General features: G+C 37.9%; 1 protein-coding gene across 1 annotated transcript; it reads left to right on the top strand.

Annotated features, from left to right (window-relative positions):
• The first annotated feature begins 2,966 nt into the window (after window positions 1–2,966).
• Window positions 2,967–7,366, top strand: LOC110069625 (kelch-like protein 12). The gene is made up of 3 exons (XM_020777146.2): window positions 2,967–4,220; window positions 4,518–4,954; window positions 6,539–7,366. The coding sequence occupies exons 1-3, from the start codon at window positions 3,283–3,285 to the stop codon at window positions 6,937–6,939; spliced, it is 1,776 nt and encodes a 591-aa protein (XP_020632805.2). The 5' UTR covers window positions 2,967–3,282; the 3' UTR covers window positions 6,940–7,366.
• The last annotated feature ends 12,147 nt before the right edge of the window (window positions 7,367–19,513 follow it).

Genomic DNA, 19,513 nt, shown 5'->3' on the forward strand with positions numbered 1-19,513 from the left:
ACTTATTTCGGGGAACTTGGCTATCTGAACAGTTCATGTCTTAGAAAAAGTATTATTTTAATGTTTTAGAGTTCCTCGTGGGATAAATTCACGGTTTTGTAGCAAAACTCAGTGACAGATCATTCTGTTGGTTTCCGGCCGCCATGTTGGTGCCCATACGGATGGGCAACAGCATGGCGTCTCCATACAAATCTCTATAAATTTGGGTAAAAAATTTCTCCGCATATCTTGCATAAGAAAAATTTCTGTGACCAGAATTTTGGCGAGAGTCTTTGCATATTTACCTTCTTTCATTTCCCAGATTCTGGACTTAATCTATCGACCGGTTTTGATTTTTGTTTTGATCTATTTTGAATTGCGTGACACTGAAAACCAGCAATAAGCTGCCATGGCTGTGAGCTGGTCTTGAGGCCTTGAGAGGACTCGTGTGACCTTGCAATCTCTACAGCTTGGCTCCCCTTGAAATTAACTTTTCTCCGACTTTGAGTGAGTTTGTTCTGAAGACTATTAGGTCTCGATCTTATCATTTCTTCTGGGTCTTTGAAATCGCAGTCTTGGGCTAGAATCCGTAATACCGTGATGAATTTCTCTGCCGTTTCTGGTTAGTCTTGCACTCGACTGTGGAATTTTTAATCTGGCGAACACAGGATTTGCTTTGGGACTTACGTGACTCTCAAAACGATCGTATTATGTTTCTAATTTCTTACGAAGTCAGACCACTTGTTGTAGATATCCCTTCCTTTCTGATGAGCAAATAGCTGCATTTCTCCTCTTCTGTTCTGGATTTGAGAGGTCCTGTAAACATCAGCTCGACGTGTTGCTTGAAATACGGCCAGTTTTTTTTCGGGTTGTCCCCTACCCACGCTTAAACGAAGATTTTGGTTTACTTCTGACACCATGCATGTAATAGCCGCGAGTTAGTATGTCGAGAACAGGAGGCAATGTAGCACCCTCGTTCTCTCATCTTCCCGCAGGTTATGTATAGACAAAATTCCTTCTAGGCCGCCCCTCCCTTCAATAATTTAATTGTCATCCCCCAGATTCTGAGAGACACGTGACCAGACCCAACCAGGGTCTCTCCTCTCTCGCTGCAGGGGGCGGGAACATGAGAGACCCAGGGAAAGAGGTTGGCGATGTAGCTTCTTTAGTTGCTTTAATACCTTAAACAACATGGCGGAGACTACATACGAGGATCGAAAGGCACGATGGTTCGCGTGGTCCTTAGGTCACTGGAAGTGCATTCGAAGTACGTAGCATCATAGGTAGCCGTGGAGTATTGGAATTACTGTCGAAGGGTTTCATTAAACAAGTTAAGTACATATAAGGCTGCTGTAGCGGCATAAAACTCTCACGAAGAGAGCTCTGCAGGCACCGTCAAATGACAAAATGAAGATCTAAATATATTGTCTTATATCCGGAGGCACGACTTGTTATCTGTGCTGGGCCGTCTGTGCATGAGATTACCAGGGCTTTATTATATTTGGGCACTTTACTTTATCCGTTATATCAAATTGATGACGGGCGAGTTTAATTTTCTGTTGTCTCTGCTCGTGGTTGCTCTGACAATTTTCATGATGTTATTTTTCAAAGCTGAGGAAGAATTTAGAGTGCAATTTGTAAAACTTGGTATATCAATTGATGTATACATAGTGAAGTCATGTGACAGCTCTCAGATGCAATCTCAGTTTGTTCGGTAATAAAACAGTAAAAAGGCTTGATTTATGAAGGTAAATTAGTCAAACAAAAGTTATAAAAATATCAAATTAGTGTCACCACAGTAACATTCTCGATATTCACTCCTTCTTAATGATCCCGTTCGTCCCAAATGAAGTAGCTTTTAAGTATTTTAAATTTTGCGTTGTTTATTGTTATATTTGACTTCTAACTGAAATATTGACACTAGGTCATATATTTATAATTCGTTGTAATTTTAATACTTGTCGTTGGGCTATTTACACACGCATTCACTTAAATTAAAAATTAATTCGGAAAAGCGCCCAATGTAATGCAGCCATTGCATCCCTAATCAAGTTGCTAATGAACTTTAGTAAAAAAAAATGTTCTTTGATAATTACTTCCCATTAAACTGTGATACAAGCCTCTATATGAGATTACGAACCGTGATATGCAGTTTTACTACATTCAAATTTCGCTTGTATGGCTGACCGTACAGATCACACGGAGTGTCTCTGTAGTAACGAGATTTTCGTATTAAGGAGAAAAGTATGAGCTAAGAACATACCTCAGCGAGCGCAAAAACGGGATACTCCTATTATTTTATTCAGAAAGGATTGATTACCTCAGGCTTGAGTTCAAGATTATCCCATATTGTGGGGAGGGGTGGAGAGTCAGGGGGGGGGGAAGAGGAGGAAGGAAATGGAATTGAGAGAATAGTACATTTGAAATGAGGTATCCTTTTCACAGCGATTTACAAGACGGATATGTTATGATGCGTTGATATTTAGGCTCACAAGAAAAAAGGAAAATAGGAAGAAACTTATTATTATTATTATTATTATTATTATTATTAAGGTACCTTCTAGAACTCATTCATTGTCTACGGTTTTGTTTAGGGTACGATTTTGAAAATCAAATGAGATACGGGAATTTCGCAGCACTTGATATCTAAGAAGCGCGAACTGAGCTGTAGTCTTATATTTTACTTATTTTAGTGTTTACATAAATTTTCTAGGGAGCGGCTTCCCAGGCAGTAAGCACAACTTGCTTCTTGACAATATACTCTGTTTATTTCATCTGACACCGGACTGAGAGCTTCAAAATGAACTAATGAAAGCAGGTCTTTATCTATACGGAGACTGACATCAGATTTAGTTCTCTGTTATATTAAAGAGTTGATAATAATGCAAATGAACTACGTCGAATTTAATAATTTAGTAGCCACCAGCAGTCGAATATCAGTGCAAATCAAAACATAATTTTCATGCTAGCCAAAAGCATCTCCAGCATTTAATATGTCAGTAAGGTGCTCTTTATATACGGTTTTAGAAAGAATGGCAATAACATCACGAAATTAATGTGATTATTGTAATGAAACCACACTCCTGAAATTACGGGAATGTTAGTTTTGTGCCACATGGAGATATGGGTATCACGGATTGTCAATCTTCGTCAATATTCCAATGATTTGTTTACATCAGCTAAGTACCTTCTTTCTGAGAACTCATTAGAGCAGTTACGTTTGTAATGCGCTCGGCATTAGAGTTTTATCCTTTTAAGCTTGTTGGGTAAAGTAAATGTAGTCCGATTTGTCAAAGTAAAAATATGGATCTTGAAAAAAGCGAAGAGAAGTTGGCTTGCCTTGAGATACCAGGTGATGAGAACGAGACTTTAAAGGAACTGAACACGCAGAGACAAGCAGGACTATTATGCGACGTTAATTTAAAAGTGGATGGCGAGGAGTTTCCAGCTCATAAAGGAGTTCTTGCGGCCAACAGCAGTTTCTTTTTAGCCATGTTCACCACGGACATGCTGGAAAAGGATAAGGCTAGCGCTAGCTTGAGGATTATAAGTGCAGCAGCTATGGAAAGCTTATTGGAGTTCATGTACACCGGACAGATTCAAATTCACGTCGATAATGTGTTTGAGTTGTTGGAAGCATCTAGTTTTCTTTTTGTGGAAAAAGTAAAGAAAGCATGTTGTCAATTTCTAGAACGTATAATCGATAAGGAAAATTGTTTTGAAATTCTCTCCATTGCTCATGCTTTCTCATGTAACGGTTTGATTCAAAAAGTCAACCAATATGTAAACCGAAAGTTTATTGAACTTGCCAAAACAGAGAGCTTTTTGAAGTTGCCAAAAGAAGAAATTATTAAGTTTCTATCCAGTGACGACATACAGATTGACAACGAAGAGCAGCTCCTTGAAATCATAAACGATTGGGTAAATTATGATCTGGAAATGAGAAAAGACTGGTTTACCCAGCTGTTAAAATTAATTAGATTGCCTCACATTCAAGAAATGTTAGATCAAAAGGAGCTCAATGAGTTCAGGATGGCTTCGAAAATCAGACAAGCAGGCAAAGAGGTACTCTGGGCGCAACAAGCTGGAAAGTTTGCGTCAAGAAAATCATGTAGCGCAGTTGATGTGATTGTGGTGGCAGGTGGATGTGATAATTCAGCAATCCTGAACAGTGTGTGTTGTTACATTCCTGCTGTGGATAAATGGACGGACTTGTCACAAATGCAGCTTCCTCGATGGAGGTAACGTAAAATTAGTTACTGATGTCCGAGACTCGTTGCTGACATAAACCCATTGACCATGAAAAAAGCAATCAATAGGAGCTATCAAGTGACAGCAACATATTTCGTTTTTTCTCAGCAAAATTTAAAAATATTGATTAAGTTATATAAATCTATTCTCTACTTGTCGGCGCAATATTTAAATTACCTTGGTGTCTTTTGTGACAGAGTTTAAAGGCCGCTGGTCCACTTAATTGTTTTTGGTTTTCTAGCGGTTCATACACACGATCTCACAAAACTTCAATTACTTAATTCCAGGCTCCAAATGGTGACTTTGGAAGACAAGCTTTTTGCCATTGGCGGTCTCAGAGACGTTTGTGTGAGAGATCCCGTGATTCCTTTCGTGGAAAGGTTTAGCGGTCAAAGCAACTTATGGGATTCAATTAATTATCAACCGTCAATGCATGATGTTGAACTGGACTCATTCTGCGCAGTTTCCACTGGCCCTAGTAGCCTACTTCTTGTGGGAGGACTTGATCCAAAAGCTGATAGATGTACATCCAGTGTCTTCAGTGTTGAGTTAAAAGATGGCTCTTCAAGTGTTGTGTCTCTAGCATCGTTGTCTTTTCCCAGGGCGGGCCACTGTGTGGTGTTACTAGGGAACAAAGTTTATGCCATTGGCGGATTTCAAGCTCCACACCAACATGCTATCCCAGACATGATTGGAAGTGTTGAAGCCTACGACATAGCTAAAGGTAAAATTCTGCACAAAGCTTTTTCCATCTGCGATAGAAACGATAGAAAAGAAAACAAATTACGCCTGTATACCTTATCCTTCTGTTGAGCTGAAAATGTGCATTGACATTTGTGAAGCTCAGACGTCGTCCATGGAAGTTAGCACAGGCTCTGCAGGCTATTGTTTAGCTCTAAAATGAAAACGTTGGACATTCTATATGACAAAAATGGGCAAACGATTTTCCTTTTGTTTTCACTTGTTAGTCTTCTCTGCTCTTTCTCAGTGATTGAGTAATAGTTAGGCTCGATTACCAGCCGTTTTTCGGGAAAAGAACGTAGATCGGACTCGCGAGAGCGGCTGAAATCGAGCCTAAGTAATAGCAAGTAAGGTTATGAAGATATAGATATAGAAGCAGTTGTGAAATTAAAGCCTGAAAAAAAAAAAAAGAAAACATTTAGGCCTAAACGGAATTCGAACCTATGACCTCTGCGACACCGGTGCAGTGCTCCACCAACTGAGCTATCAAGCCAACTGGAAACTGGCCACTTTGAACTCACAAGGTGGCCAGCTCCCAATTGGCTTGATAACTCAGTTGGTAGAGCACTGCACCGGTATCGCAGAGGTCATAGGTTCGAATCTCGTTCAGGCCTAATTTTTTTCAGGCTTTAGTTTCACAACTGCTTAAGTTGTGTGCATAACTGAGGTGATCAATCATATCTTCATATCACTCAGTCCGCAGTTCAAATATATTCAGTTGTAGTAAGTAAGTTTGTAACTTTATTTAACCAGGGGAGCCCATACAGCAACGAGGCTGGTATCCATAGGGACCCTGTGAAAAAAAGATGTGTACAATTTATAAAATCTTAAAATTAAGTACAGATGAAAAAAAGAATTAAAATTAGGGGAAATTGTAAAAAAACTAAAGAACATTTCAAAGGATAAAATGAACCCAATATGAAAAAAAATTATAAATTGCTAAGAAATAAAAAAATTACAAATAAGAATGCTTAATTGTCAAACTTTTAAACTTTCCCTAAGGACGGGCACTTTTAATACAAGCGGATACTGCGTTGAAACAGATTGTTCCTGCATACTTTAAAGTTCTCTTTCCATATTGTGCGAATTCGGCTTTGTGGGGCATGCAGTTCGTTACTTCAGTCTAGTTGCATGATCATGAAAAGCCCTACTCCTACTAAAGCAATGAGTAAGATACTCCGCAAGCAAGTTATTTAAGCACGTAAAAACTAAAATACATTTGTGTGATAAAATCCATATCTTACGAACAACGCTTACACAGAACCGTACTAAGAGCATAGTATCCAAGGCTGCTTGTTTTCTAAGCAGCTCGCTAAGCTCGATGCAAGATCATGTGCCTATAATCCTCTACTATTTGTCAGAATGTATGTGAAACTCTAAAAGATGAATACATTTAACGAAAAAAAAAACTCCTTTTTCAGGAGAATGAAGCAAGATTTTGACCACATCATTTTTATTCATTTTAGAAGCGTCCCCCGTCCATTGTTAAGATTATAGAAATTTTGACTGTTACCAGCTATTATTACCAAGATCATTTTTGCAAGTTTTTTGTTGTACTATTTCATAGATGTTTGGACTTGTGTTCAACCCATGAATGTCGGACGACAGTTCGCTGCAGTAGTGTCATTGAATGACAGCATCTTCGTCTTTGGTGGAAGTGACGGACAGAATGTACTTTGTTCGTGTGAAGTTTACTACCCAAAACTTAACACATGGCAGCATATCTCCCCAATGCAATGTTCCAGAATGAAGCATTGTGCCGTGGTGCATGCTGGTAAGGTTTATGTTGCGGGTGGTGTGAGTAGCAACAGGCCAGGTCACGTCTTAAGGTCAGTGGAATGTTACATTCCCGAGGAGAACCGCTGGACAAGTGTGTGTGACATGCCAACTGGAAGATTTGACCATCAGTGTTACGTTGTTAAGGTGGGCCTCAAGTTCATCGCTTCAGTCATGGAAAAATCCAAATGATCATTTTCATTTATATTTCCCTTTTGTAAGTCAATTCAGTTAGTGTAACTGTAACTTGTGGCTTGAACTAAATATGACCTGAACATTTGCATATTTGAGCCAAACTTGAACGGGCCTCACAATATTGTATTTCAAAACGGAAACGGTTTCTACTTCTTTTTTTGAAGAATTGGACCAATAACGACACTTAAATTTAGCCGTATTTTTTCACTGAGGTAGGCTTTCTTATTACTGTAAATCGAGAAGCTGTTTTCATTACAAAGATGAAACAAAGAATAAAAGCATTGTTTGTTATGATTTCTTCCTCAAATGCAATCTTTGTTTTCAAGAGGTCTGGATTTCACGTAGTGGCAATTCATCGCCACCATTTTTATCGAGAAATGCATTCAATGCTTGAACAATAAAAGCTATTTTGCTATTTTGAGAATATGTTGTTGTTTGCTTTTGTTATTCTATCCAGAACTAAACCATCGCTTCTGAGAGCCAATGCCATCAGGGCTCAAATAACCATTTAGTTTTTGACTATGAAGATATGTCGATAACAAAACAAACTTTAATCTAGGTGATAAGGAAATCAGAAAACTAAATTGCAGGTTACCAATTGAAGGACAAATTACATGTGTTGTGAGTTTTGATGATCCACGTAGCTAGAGCTAATTAAGCGGATGACATCCCCTACCCCCCAAAAAAGAAAGAAGCCTGAAAATAAGCGTTCAGTCAGGGTTAAGTGGGGTATTTCTTCGATATATTTAGTAAACTAATGAATTACTATTTACAATTTACTATTTCAGTACTATATGGATTAAGGTCACCGTGAGTTTTGATCATCGAGTTTTTAATAATTTTTCCAAATGCAGAGAGACAGAAAGGAAGTATGTTTACTATTACTTGACACGGAATTCCAGAGTCAAGAACCGAAAGGAAGACGAAGCTGTTTATCAGCTTGAGGTTGATTAAGGTAGATTTACCACCAAACGGATTTTGTAAAGTTAAATCAGCCAAGGGCTAACGCTCGAAAGCTCAGTTCCAGACGCACTACGGCGGTTAATTTGGCAACTTCAAGGTCATAAATAGCTATAAATAGTAAGTAATTCACTTGCCTGACGACGCAACACAGCAGTTTTTTTTAACAGCTTTACCAAAGACATCGAATGCCATATTAAAGAAAAGATTTTTCATCAAGCGATTGGCGGGCTGAATAAGCATAGCGTTGTCTGTTTTGAGTAAGTAAGTACGAATATATAGTAGGCCCAGGAGCTCATCACTAGTGACCAATCACAAGCACGCACTTAATTTTTTACTGACGTCATCATTTCACCGGAAGATTAAAAAGAAAAGTAGCCATTTTTTTCCTTACCGATGCGCGCTCATGTAGACCGGAAATGACCTATTTCGCAGGGAAAAGAACGGTTTGAAAATAGACCGGTCTGTGAAAATGCCGTGACATAGGCTTAGTGTGGGAGTTGTACGCTCCTAGAGATGGACTCGTGATAGGCCTCATTCGCAACGTAAATGTCACAAATTACATATTTAGAGTGCATAACTGTAGAGAGAGTGAGAGTTTTTTGTGTAAGCTCGAACGTGCCTTTTGTGTAACAAACACTGATGAAAGGGATATCCTGAACTCTAACATAGAACCTCAAAACATTTTCTGTCAATAAACCATCTCAATTTATTTTTTCGACCTAGTACCCAGTTCTCCCGCAGATATTGTTACATATCCAACAAGTGCGAGTGGAAGAAATGTTTTGGTAAACACGCCCCCATAATATAGAAAACTAAACTAAGGGACCGGTCATCATCTATCGCCTGCAAAAGAGGGGGAAGCGTGGGGGAGGGGGGGGGGGGGGAAAGGGGCTCGGAGGATTTTCGGCTGAAGACAGTAACATTTAGCTGATCCCCCTTTAAATGTTATTTCATTAAAGTGATCCCCTCATAACTATTGATATGTTTTGTGATCGTATCCTTCATGTCTTCACGTCTTCGCTTATTCGAGGAAGTCGCTGAATCGAGGGGAGCGCTTATAAAATTTTTTCCCAAAGCGTGGTCAGATATGATCTTTTTTTTTGTAATATATGTATGTGTCAGTCCTTAGAAGTCTCAGAAGGATCCTGTCTCTCTTGAAGAACTACGTAATAACCCTTTTAACCGTTGGCCTTTATGCCCCTTTACTGGACTTTTATATTAGGCAATGAATCAGCAGATCTTCACTACTGTCCGTTGCGACGGTCAGTGTGTGTAGTGCTTGAATAAGTCGATAATTACTTGCTTGTGATTGAACACTTAACTATACATCCTTTGTTGTCTCAGTACTCGTCCATAAACCAGGGGGAGGGGAGGGGCGCTTATGTTGCAAAGAAGGCTGGGATTGATTCCTTCAAACTTTAATACGCATGACTGAAATTTTTGTCAGGACACAAACTGTAAATATGGGAGATGGCGACAGTTTTAGTAGCCATTAATTGTAGGAATGGCTCCGAGCCTTTTGATAATAAAACGCTGACCATACCCAATACCGCTGATAATACCTAGTTCACCTTTTGTTTACATTCATTCCCCCTTATTCACCTTCATTTAGCCTCATCCACGATCATTCATACACCCTCATTCACGTTCAGTCACCCTCATTCACTTTCATTTACCCTCATTCACCTTCATACACCCTCATTCACGTTCAGTCACCCTCATTCACGTTCATTTACCCTTATTCACCTTCATTTACCATCATTCACTCTCATTCACCCTCATTCACCCTCATGCACTTTCATACACCCTCATTTATCTTCATTCACCCTCATTCGCCTTCATACACGTTCATACACCTTCATTCATCCTCATTCACTTTCATTTACCCTCATTCACCTTCATTCACCCTCATTAATTTTCATTCACCCTCATTCGCCTTCATACACCTTCATACACCCTCATTCATGTTCAGTCACCCTCGTTCACTTTCATTTACCTTCATTCACCATCATTTACCATCATTCATTCTCATTTACCCTCATTTACCTTCATACACCATCATTCACCCTCATTCACCTTCATTCACCCTCATTCACCTTCATTCACCCTCATTCACCTTCATTCACCCTCATTCACCTTCATTCACCCTCATTCACCTTCATTCACCCTCATTCACCTTCATTCACCCTCATTCACCCTAATTCACCTTCATTCACCTTCATACACCATCATTCATCCTCATTCATCTTCATACAACATCATTCATCCTCATAGAACCTCATTGACCCTCATTCACTCTCATTCACCTTCATACACCTTCATTCACATTCATACACCTTCATTCACATTCATACACCTCCATTCACCTTCATACACCTCCATTCACCTTCATACACCTCCATTCACCTATCTACACCTCTATTCATCTTCATACACTTTCATACACCATCGTTCACCTTCATACACCATCATTCACCCTCATTCACCTTCATTCACCCTCATTCACCATCATTCACCCTCATTCACTCTCATTCACCATCATTCATCCTCATTCACCTTTATTCACTCTCATTCACCTTCATACACCACCATTCACCTTCAGTCACCTTCATATTTCTTCATTCATTATCATTCATCCTCATTCACCATCATTCACCTCCATTCACTTTCATCCGCCTTCATACAACTTTATACACCATCATTCACCTTCATTTACCTTCACACACCACCATTCACCCTCATTCATCCTCAATCATCTTAATTCACCATCATTCATCTTCATACTCCATCACCCTCATTCACCTTCATTCCCCCTCATTCACCCTCATTCACCTTTATACACCTTCATTCACCATCATTCACCCTCATTCACCTTCATTTACCATCATTCACAATCATTCACCCTCATGCACGTTCCTACACCACTATTCACCCTCATTCACCTTCATACACCATCATTCACCATCATTCAACCTCATTCGCCCTCATTCACCCTCATGCACCTTCATACACCATTAATCACCCTCATTCACTTTCATTTACTATCATTCACCTTCATACACTATCATTCACCATCATTCACCCTCATGCACCTGCATACACCCTCATTCATCTTCATTCACCCCCGTTCGCGTTCATACACTATCATTCACTATCATTCACCCTCATGCATCATCAGTCACTCTCATTCACCCTCATGCATCATCAGTCACTCTCATTCACCGTCAGTCACCTTCATAAACCATCATTCAGCCTCATTCACCTTCATTCACCCTCATTCACCATCATTTAGCCTCATTCACTCTCAAGTACAATGTTGTAATACATTTGCAAACTTCTGTAACGTTTACACTGTAGCCCGAGAGAATTACATGCAGTGGGAATGTTTTATGAGAACTACATATTGAGCTAAGTCACCCACCCCTGTAAGAAGGCCAGCTGTATCGCGAACAAGTGCACTTATGTCCAGGATTGAGTGTACTTACAAAATTAACAATATACATGAAGAAATTAAACGATTCTGATTGGCTGAGAGCAGAGCAGTTCAAGCGTAACACGAATGCAAAAAGTGCAACACCAGTGCAAATTACACATCGTGATTTTGGATTATGATTGACTGAAAGACAATAGAATTGTTGTTTACAGTCTATCGAACTTTATCTCTGGCAATCTTTGTTAACCTTTCCTTTGTGTACTTTTGCAGTGAAAAAGCTGGTTCACCGCGTTAAATGGACAGGATAAACCTTCAGAAACGCAAGGTACAGGAAACCTGAAAAATAACAGTTTAATAAGATAGAAAAAGACCAAAGACATAGTTATAAACCATATGTTGTAAATAAGTTAGGGACTGGAGCTGGTTTGACCTGCGAGGTCTGAGTCGAGTCTCGTGATTGACACTTGAAAAACGTGTGCAGAAAAGGAATCGGAGAGAACGGAAAGGAGTCTAGCGTGGACATTGATCTATCTCTGTATTACGGAAAATATCTATCGGAACACGGAATTAACTCTTAGAACAACATTGTCATATCTCGGAATCTATCAAAGGATCAAAATAAAGAGTATGGATCGATGCAACACCATAAAGGAACAAGGATGGCTAAGGATAGAGAAGATTAACACGGATTGCAAACGACGAATTTGAAAAATTGAGGCTAAACTTTTCAATATGCGCAAACCGTGACTGAGCTCCTTTAAATAAGCTTAAATTTGGCTATTTCCGTAAAAAAAATCACGAGAAATTATGAGAACTAAAGAAAATGTTAAAAAGAAACCGAACACATGGCAAGATTTAAATTCTACAAAGAAACTGAATTCTAGATATAGAAGCGCTAAATTAAAATACCATAATGCAGCACGTTCTTTCCAGCTAACTTCGTCCGCAGGAATTTTACGGTCAAAATTAAAAATGTTGGTTGTATAGACGGTTAGATCTTCATGCGATTGCGTAAGCTTATTCATTGTCAGAGAAAAGTTTTTCTTCCAAAGATATTTTCCTAAGACGTGAAAAAGTGGTAAGAAAACTGAGTATGCGTCATGATTTGCGCGCGCATAAATTTCGTCATTATTAAAGTTGAATTATGACGCAACTCTAATTACTTAGCTGGACCAAAAGTACGTTTTACGACGCTTCACCGCGGTGTTCTTGTCTGTGAGATTTTCGACAGTTAGAGGCCAATTTCAATTTATTAAATGTCTTACTTAGCTCCGAGGCTTAGGGGAATTATAAAACAAAAGGGACCGCCTAGGGTCTAAGGGATGAATAATTAACTTCTTTTTTTATTATTCGGTTTAGCCTCGCGGAGCCAATTTAGAATTTTAATGTATCAAAATTGGCCTATCAACTACAAACATAGCATATTCGGATCAAAATTCCTTTCAGGTGCGTGTTTTTCTCCCAAGTTGCTCATTTTTCACAATTCAAAGCACACAATCTTAACGTGGGATGCATTTCTTTTGTTCAAAGCATATTTCTCGTGGCTGTGCTGAATTTTAATGTGGGTATATATAAAGAAGTGTAGAATGACACACCCATTTTAGCGTCGGTCGCCGTTGCGTTGAAGGCAAGGGCGAAGACATCTTAGTCGCTGTGCTCCCTTTAGGCAAGTCCATATTTTCTTTATTTATCGCCATTGAATTGAAGGCAAGGGCGAAGACATCTTAGTCGACGTGCTTCCTTCAGGTAAGTCCACATTTTCTCTAGTTAGTTACGTGTCCTAACTGTTTCCCTCATCTTTCAATTTGATCATTTAATGGTATAATAAAACTTTCCTCAATGCTGTGAAAGCTTCGAGGTGCATGTGTTTTTCCTTGACACCGAAGACCGTATTTAGGCGAAGTTGAAAAACCGAATAGCAAACATTTCTCTTGTGAGTAACTGAATGATTATTTTTAATAAAATGTTTGTTTACAGCTTGATAATCTGCTTGGTTTGCCGTTTTACTTTGTTATTCGCAATTTGTTTCGTCATCTCGGAGCGCTACCATGTACACTCTTTTTAACTGTTATAAAAACAGAAAATTCCAACCGCCTTTGCCTTTGCTCTGATACGAAGAGAACAGTTATGTAGTTATATCAAAACCTATAACTAATCTTCAGTTCGTTCCCACTGCAGTGCACCACTTTGTTAGTAGTCGTTAAAAAGTGTTATTCCACATTTTGAGGGAGTTTTGTTAAGTGCAAGGCCGATAGACGTCCGTTAAGTGATACTAATACTCAATCAAGTCAGTTTTGCTCGAGTTAACACGCGAAAAACTCAACCATGACTTTCCTGTTTTTTTCACAAGAATTGACAAGAGGCAGCAAAGTTGTATCCAAAGGAACTGAATTGGAGTGACAGGCGTCATTCACCAATTCAAATGAAGTGTAGCACGACCAGCTATGGACTCCTGGCAAGTTTCGTGTTGACGACAATTCCGTTGAAGTTCAGATAAGTGAATCACAGTTGTCGCTATATTCCATTTAATATAATCCTTTGAAGTTTTGCAGCTAAGTCCAGTTTAGGGGCATTCAGACGTATCATTAGAACGGGTTTGCAATTTAATAAAGAATGTCATCGATTTCAAAATGAGCGCATGTCGCTGGTAATTTTGTATGCCTTGGTGCTGAATGTTTCGTAATTTTAATGGACGAGTCTCGTGTTTGGACGTATTTTTGCTTAAAATTAACCCACAGGCAAAAGTGACACGTATTATTTATTTCGTACTATTAAGTACTATTAAAACATTTTCCATTTATCTTACAAATATAAGAAATCGAGTACCGAATCCAAGATCTTACGATTTGGTGGCACTAATGTTTTACTGTTTTTTTTTTTCCATTTTTTTCACATAATCCATTCGTAGAATGCTTCAGTTTATCGTCCTGCGATCGTGTTTTTCTGTTTAAAAAAAGACTTGCAATCCATAGCAAGAATCTAAGAACTTCTAACTTATTGACTACACTGGCAAATTCGTTTATTAATTCTAAAAAAAAAAATTATCTGAGCTGAAGATAACTGACGAGCCTATAGGCGTAGTTCAATAAGGAAAATGAGCAAAAAATAGCAAAATTCTCAGCGCAGGAAAAGATTTGCAAGCTCGTTAGGCTAGCTATATTGTTATTTGTTCGCCAACATGAGAGCAATTGACTTTTGAAACAAAGAGCTGTTTGGCTGTACAAAAATTGAATTCAAAACAATTGACGTCAATGTCTGCAAGCAGTGAATATTGCTCTTTATTTCTGATCCGTTGACAGAAAAACTTATTGGCAGAATGTTGTCATGAAAATCAAACGCAGATGAATCCGATGGATTGACCACACACTTCCCAAAGTTGCCTAGAGATGGACACCAACTGGCAAAAGCAAACCTGGTTGGCCAAAAACCACTTGGCGCCTGCCATGAGCTCAACGAGGAACAACATATCGTACAAAATAGAGATGTAGATGGATTGTGGCTGCCTTGTGTCCCACAGAGAACGAAGACGATTAATTAAAAAAGTAAGTAAATCTCGTTATCAACTTTACAGCAAGTCTTTTATCGTAAATGGCGGCTGTCCTTCATTATCAACTCATTCGTACGCTACCAAGTTGAATAGAAATACATAAAAGATGACGAGTTGTTGCAAATCGATTGTTTTAATCTGTGACGGCCATTTATTATGGTTCAACTTTCTGACCACAACATGCGAACAAGTTTTTGGGGTGAGCAAGTTATCTGTCCATGAAATAATCATAAGTAAACCTAGGTGATTAAATAACTAAAGTTGCTGCCGTTTGCTCTGCTATCTCCAGGATGACCAAAGATGTGTTAAAGGACAGTTCACGAGTTTCTGGATTTATTCATCAACCTTAATTAATTGAATTTCATCAACGTTAACTGAATTTTGGATGGCAGTGTGCAGAGCTTCACTTCTGGCGTACGATCGATGACTATTGGAAAAACATCTCGGCTCAGATAAGTAGATAATGGCTTTCCTATCTTTACACTCCAAGAGTGTTAAAAATCGTGCCATTGCTGCATATACGCGTACGGTTGTCTTGTTGTCCAGAAAATGCCATAATTTATATCAGTACAATACACGTGCACTGTATTATGTTCGATAATAATTATTATAATGAGACTACCGTTTGTTTGGAAGGACTCTGGGTCTAACTTTTGTTGGCTCAGATCATTTTCGCGTGGGGGTGGAACATCTTGCACTTTTCATTTTACGTTCTTGGAGTTAAGCGTCTGAAAACGTTTAGGTGAAGAGGAGAATACCACGACGTAAATAGTCATAAAAAAGATTCTTTCATAATCATTAAATCCAATTTTAATAGCTAGCTTATATTATAACCAAGTTAGAAAGCATTATCCTTGATTCTTAGAAGCGCGAACAATACAACCCATCTTGGATTCGGTGGGAATTCTATTTCATTTTTGAAGAAAATGCTAAAATTCGAAAACACATCAAAACACTACTGTTTTATGAAAATTTACATAGTTATCAACTGTATCTAACACTGCTGTAAATTTATTAGTTGACAAGGTAGTGTTGATTAAATATTCTTTTTTCTGTCTCGCTCAAGGTGGCTGATATATCACTGTTGACAGAAAGGGCAGCCATCTTGGATCGCAATGTACTGTTGGACTCTGGCACAAGTTGACTGTTGGAAACATCAAATCCCAGATAAGTACATTATTTATACTCTCGTTAACTTTTAACAGTTTCAGTGTAAGAATTATGAAAATCTCAGAAACTGATTAACTAGAAGAAATTGTCTTGATGAAGAACCAAATTCCTAGAATTAATATTAACAACAATATGAGAAAATCAGTAACGAGAATACATATTTTGAGCATGGGATGTACTTAAGAGTTACCACTTTGAAAAGCTAAATTCTCAGAGTCATATTTAAAACAATATGAGAAAACCAGTAATGAGAATATACATTTTGAGCATGGGATGTGTTAAAAGTTACCACTCAGTTCGTTATGCTGAAGGTCAACCTGAAACTATCGAATATTATTTCTCGTAATTCTTGTTTTTTTCAAGGCATTGATGAAGACCATAACCAAAAGTTGCGAAAATTTAGATAAGAGAAAAAAGTATTTTGCTAAATTGAGAACAATGGTCGTTTCTTTTCGAAAAAAATTTAAATGAAGAGGAAGGTGTGGTAAGTAATTAATACATGGCCGCGGCTTATCAATAAAATCATCTCGTGAATGCTCACTAGTTTTCCCATTAAGCTGAGACGAATTATACAACGAACTATCGTTTTGCACGTACACATCCTTTGAATTTGAGTAGTATTCTCGAGAATATAAAGTGAAGTATCTCAATCGAAAGTTTTTAATCTTCCAGTTCGTCACGTCTCATACATTGCAAACTTCATGTAAGAGTGCTGTTTGTACAGCCGTATAACTCTTGACGGTATCACAATGAGCCAAACTAAAAGTAAGATTGCTCTAAAAAGGACTTCTTCTGTTTTTTTGTTTGTTTGTTTGTTTGTTTTTGTCGAGTAAAGAAGGATTTTAAATCTTGAAAAAAATCTTGGAAAGGCACAGCTAGTCAGATAGCCGGACTGCAATAGATCGTTTTCACTGTCGTGCAATAGAAAAAAAAAACAAGAAAATTCGATCTTGTTGAAGATAAATAAAGAAGACTTCTCTCCAGGTTTTAGGTCTATGCGCTACCCCAAACTTCAGTTATTTGCCTAAATGTTTTGTTCAAGTTTACAGAGCTCAGAATGGTGCCGCCATATTGGTGTACCTCCGTGGTACACCAATTGGCGAATCTTTGTTTAAAATATTTGCCCCGTAAGTGATACAGTTTCTGATGGAAATTCTGAATATTGAAAGGGCATAGCCCGATCAACTGTGTCAAGGAATTTGAGCTCGATGTATTAAATCATTTTTGCGCGACGCGGGTTTAAAAACTCAAAATTTAACAAAGAATATAAAAGCTCATTAGGGCGTTTGCCAACCAGAAATTTGGCAGTTTTTGAAGGCCAATTTCTCCTCGAATATTTCAGCCAAAGAGCCAAAAGTTTCACCAATTACTAAGTCTCACTAGCTCTTTAAATTGTTGTAGTCAATTTGTGTCTAGCGTGATACCTTCTCCGTGCAAAGTAGTATGTCAATGAGGAAAAATGTAAAAAATGACCTCAGCAAAGATTCGCCAATATGGCAGCAGGAAAATAGTGTGACAATCTGGATCTTCTTGGTTATCTAGGCCACTGATGGCCTATTCTGCACAAACCAACATATTAACACTTAACTGCTACTTTTATTCACGAAGGACTGAAAATCATGAGATAAGTATATATTTTTCGACAAACGCGATGTCCTGTACTGCCATAACTCTAAAATTCAAAATGCACTTGTTTCCAAACGAAGGACACCACTGCGCTGAAATGCTGTCAAGATGTATAATTTTCGCACTTCTTATGTCTGATGAGGATAGAAACTTTGGTGGCTCTTTACGTTTGGATTTAAAAGCTTGATGACGTCACGTGAAAACGTTCCACTTAATTCAGCATAGAATAATTAAAGTCGTCTTATTCAGATCTAATCATTAATTAGTTCTACAATAATAATTAAGACAAAATCCGAGAGGAAATCGAGTAATTTCAGTTCTTAGTGGACAAAAACCTCCATCCAGAATAATTCTAAGTATCTTGCAGTCCTTTCTGCAATTTCTAAAAGGTTAAGATATGAATAGTTGCTTGAAATAACACCGAAAACCATTTCCCATGGAAACGTAGGAAAATAAGTTTCAAAGTTTAGAGAAATTGTGCAAACAAAGGTAAACTTTCATCATCAGTTTCATTTCACCAGTAATTTCAAGTATTTCATATGAACTTCAAAATCTGTTTCAGTCGACATTTGGTGTTGTTAGAAATAATTTCCTTTGAGAAGATATTTAAAACAGTCGCACAGCCGTTTGCAATACGATGTGAATAATCTCGGTACAAAGTTTTTTTTCCACTTGTTACTCACACCTCTTGTAGATTCCTTCTTAATAACTCGGAGGAAGATTATTTAATGAACTTGGCGAGCCATTGTAAAAGGAGACCATGAAACAACTTTCATACCGTTACTGGAATTTTTTAACACAGGATTTGGCAAAATGACTTCTACCAATACCAGAGTATACAAGCTTATTGAAGTGCCTTTGCAATTAATTCTCAACTTGCTTTTTTACTTGCATAATGTTTGCATTTATGGAGCCCTGAGTAGTTTTTTTTCATCACGGCATGCTTATGAAAGCACGTAAGGGTACTTTCTTGAATATTATAACCGACCCACCCGTCCAAAAGAATGAAAAACGGCCAAAATATATAGGGACTTTCAGAATATATTTGCACATTGACCATTCGAAATCTGTGCAATGTTTTCTTTGGGGGGTTAAATCTTACACGGACTCGTAGATAGATCAGAAAGAGAGAAAATTAAAAAAAATTGCTATGACTTAATTTAGGTCTACGGGTTAAATTTCGCGGAGTAAACGTATTTTCGCAATTTGCGATGAGTTCTCTTTCATCAAATTTTCTCTCATCAAATGTTCGTGATACAATGTTAACCGAAAACTGAAGTTCATTTAAAAATTTAACAAAGCAAAATTGTACTTATTAGAGTGTTTCATGTGAAAAAACGTTATGAATGACATTCCAATAGGGAAAGGAGCATTGTTGACTGGCCGTATTATCTATTGGACGGAACTTTGTGCTAAAATATTCAGAAAATATACATTTTAAAGAAGAGTCATGAATTATTATAACTGATCATAAAACAAAAATTAACACTGTGTTAACACAGCGATATTAAAGACATGATAAAAGGTCAGCTAGACGTCGAACTGGAAATCCTTGAAAAAAAACGCAGATTATATAATTAATAAATGGAATTTTTGTCGTTTATTTAAATCGACTTAAAAGGTCATGCTTCTTGACTGGTTTAAACTCACTACTTTGCTTTCAATTTCGTTGGAAACTGCATGCGAAAACCTCTGTTTTTCATACATGAAAGAATGAATTTTGACTTGTGGATAAGAAATGAAATAGTTAGCTTAAGCAACGACGATACCTACGCTAGGGACAACTCCTAGAAAAAAAAATGATATTTCTAATCTCGTAACAATCTGGATAT

This window comes from Orbicella faveolata, unplaced genomic scaffold (genome assembly GCF_042242905.1).
Source record: "Orbicella faveolata isolate gen_17 unplaced genomic scaffold, um_ofav_v1 contig_37, whole genome shotgun sequence".
NCBI lineage: Eukaryota > Metazoa > Cnidaria > Anthozoa > Scleractinia > Merulinidae > Orbicella > Orbicella faveolata.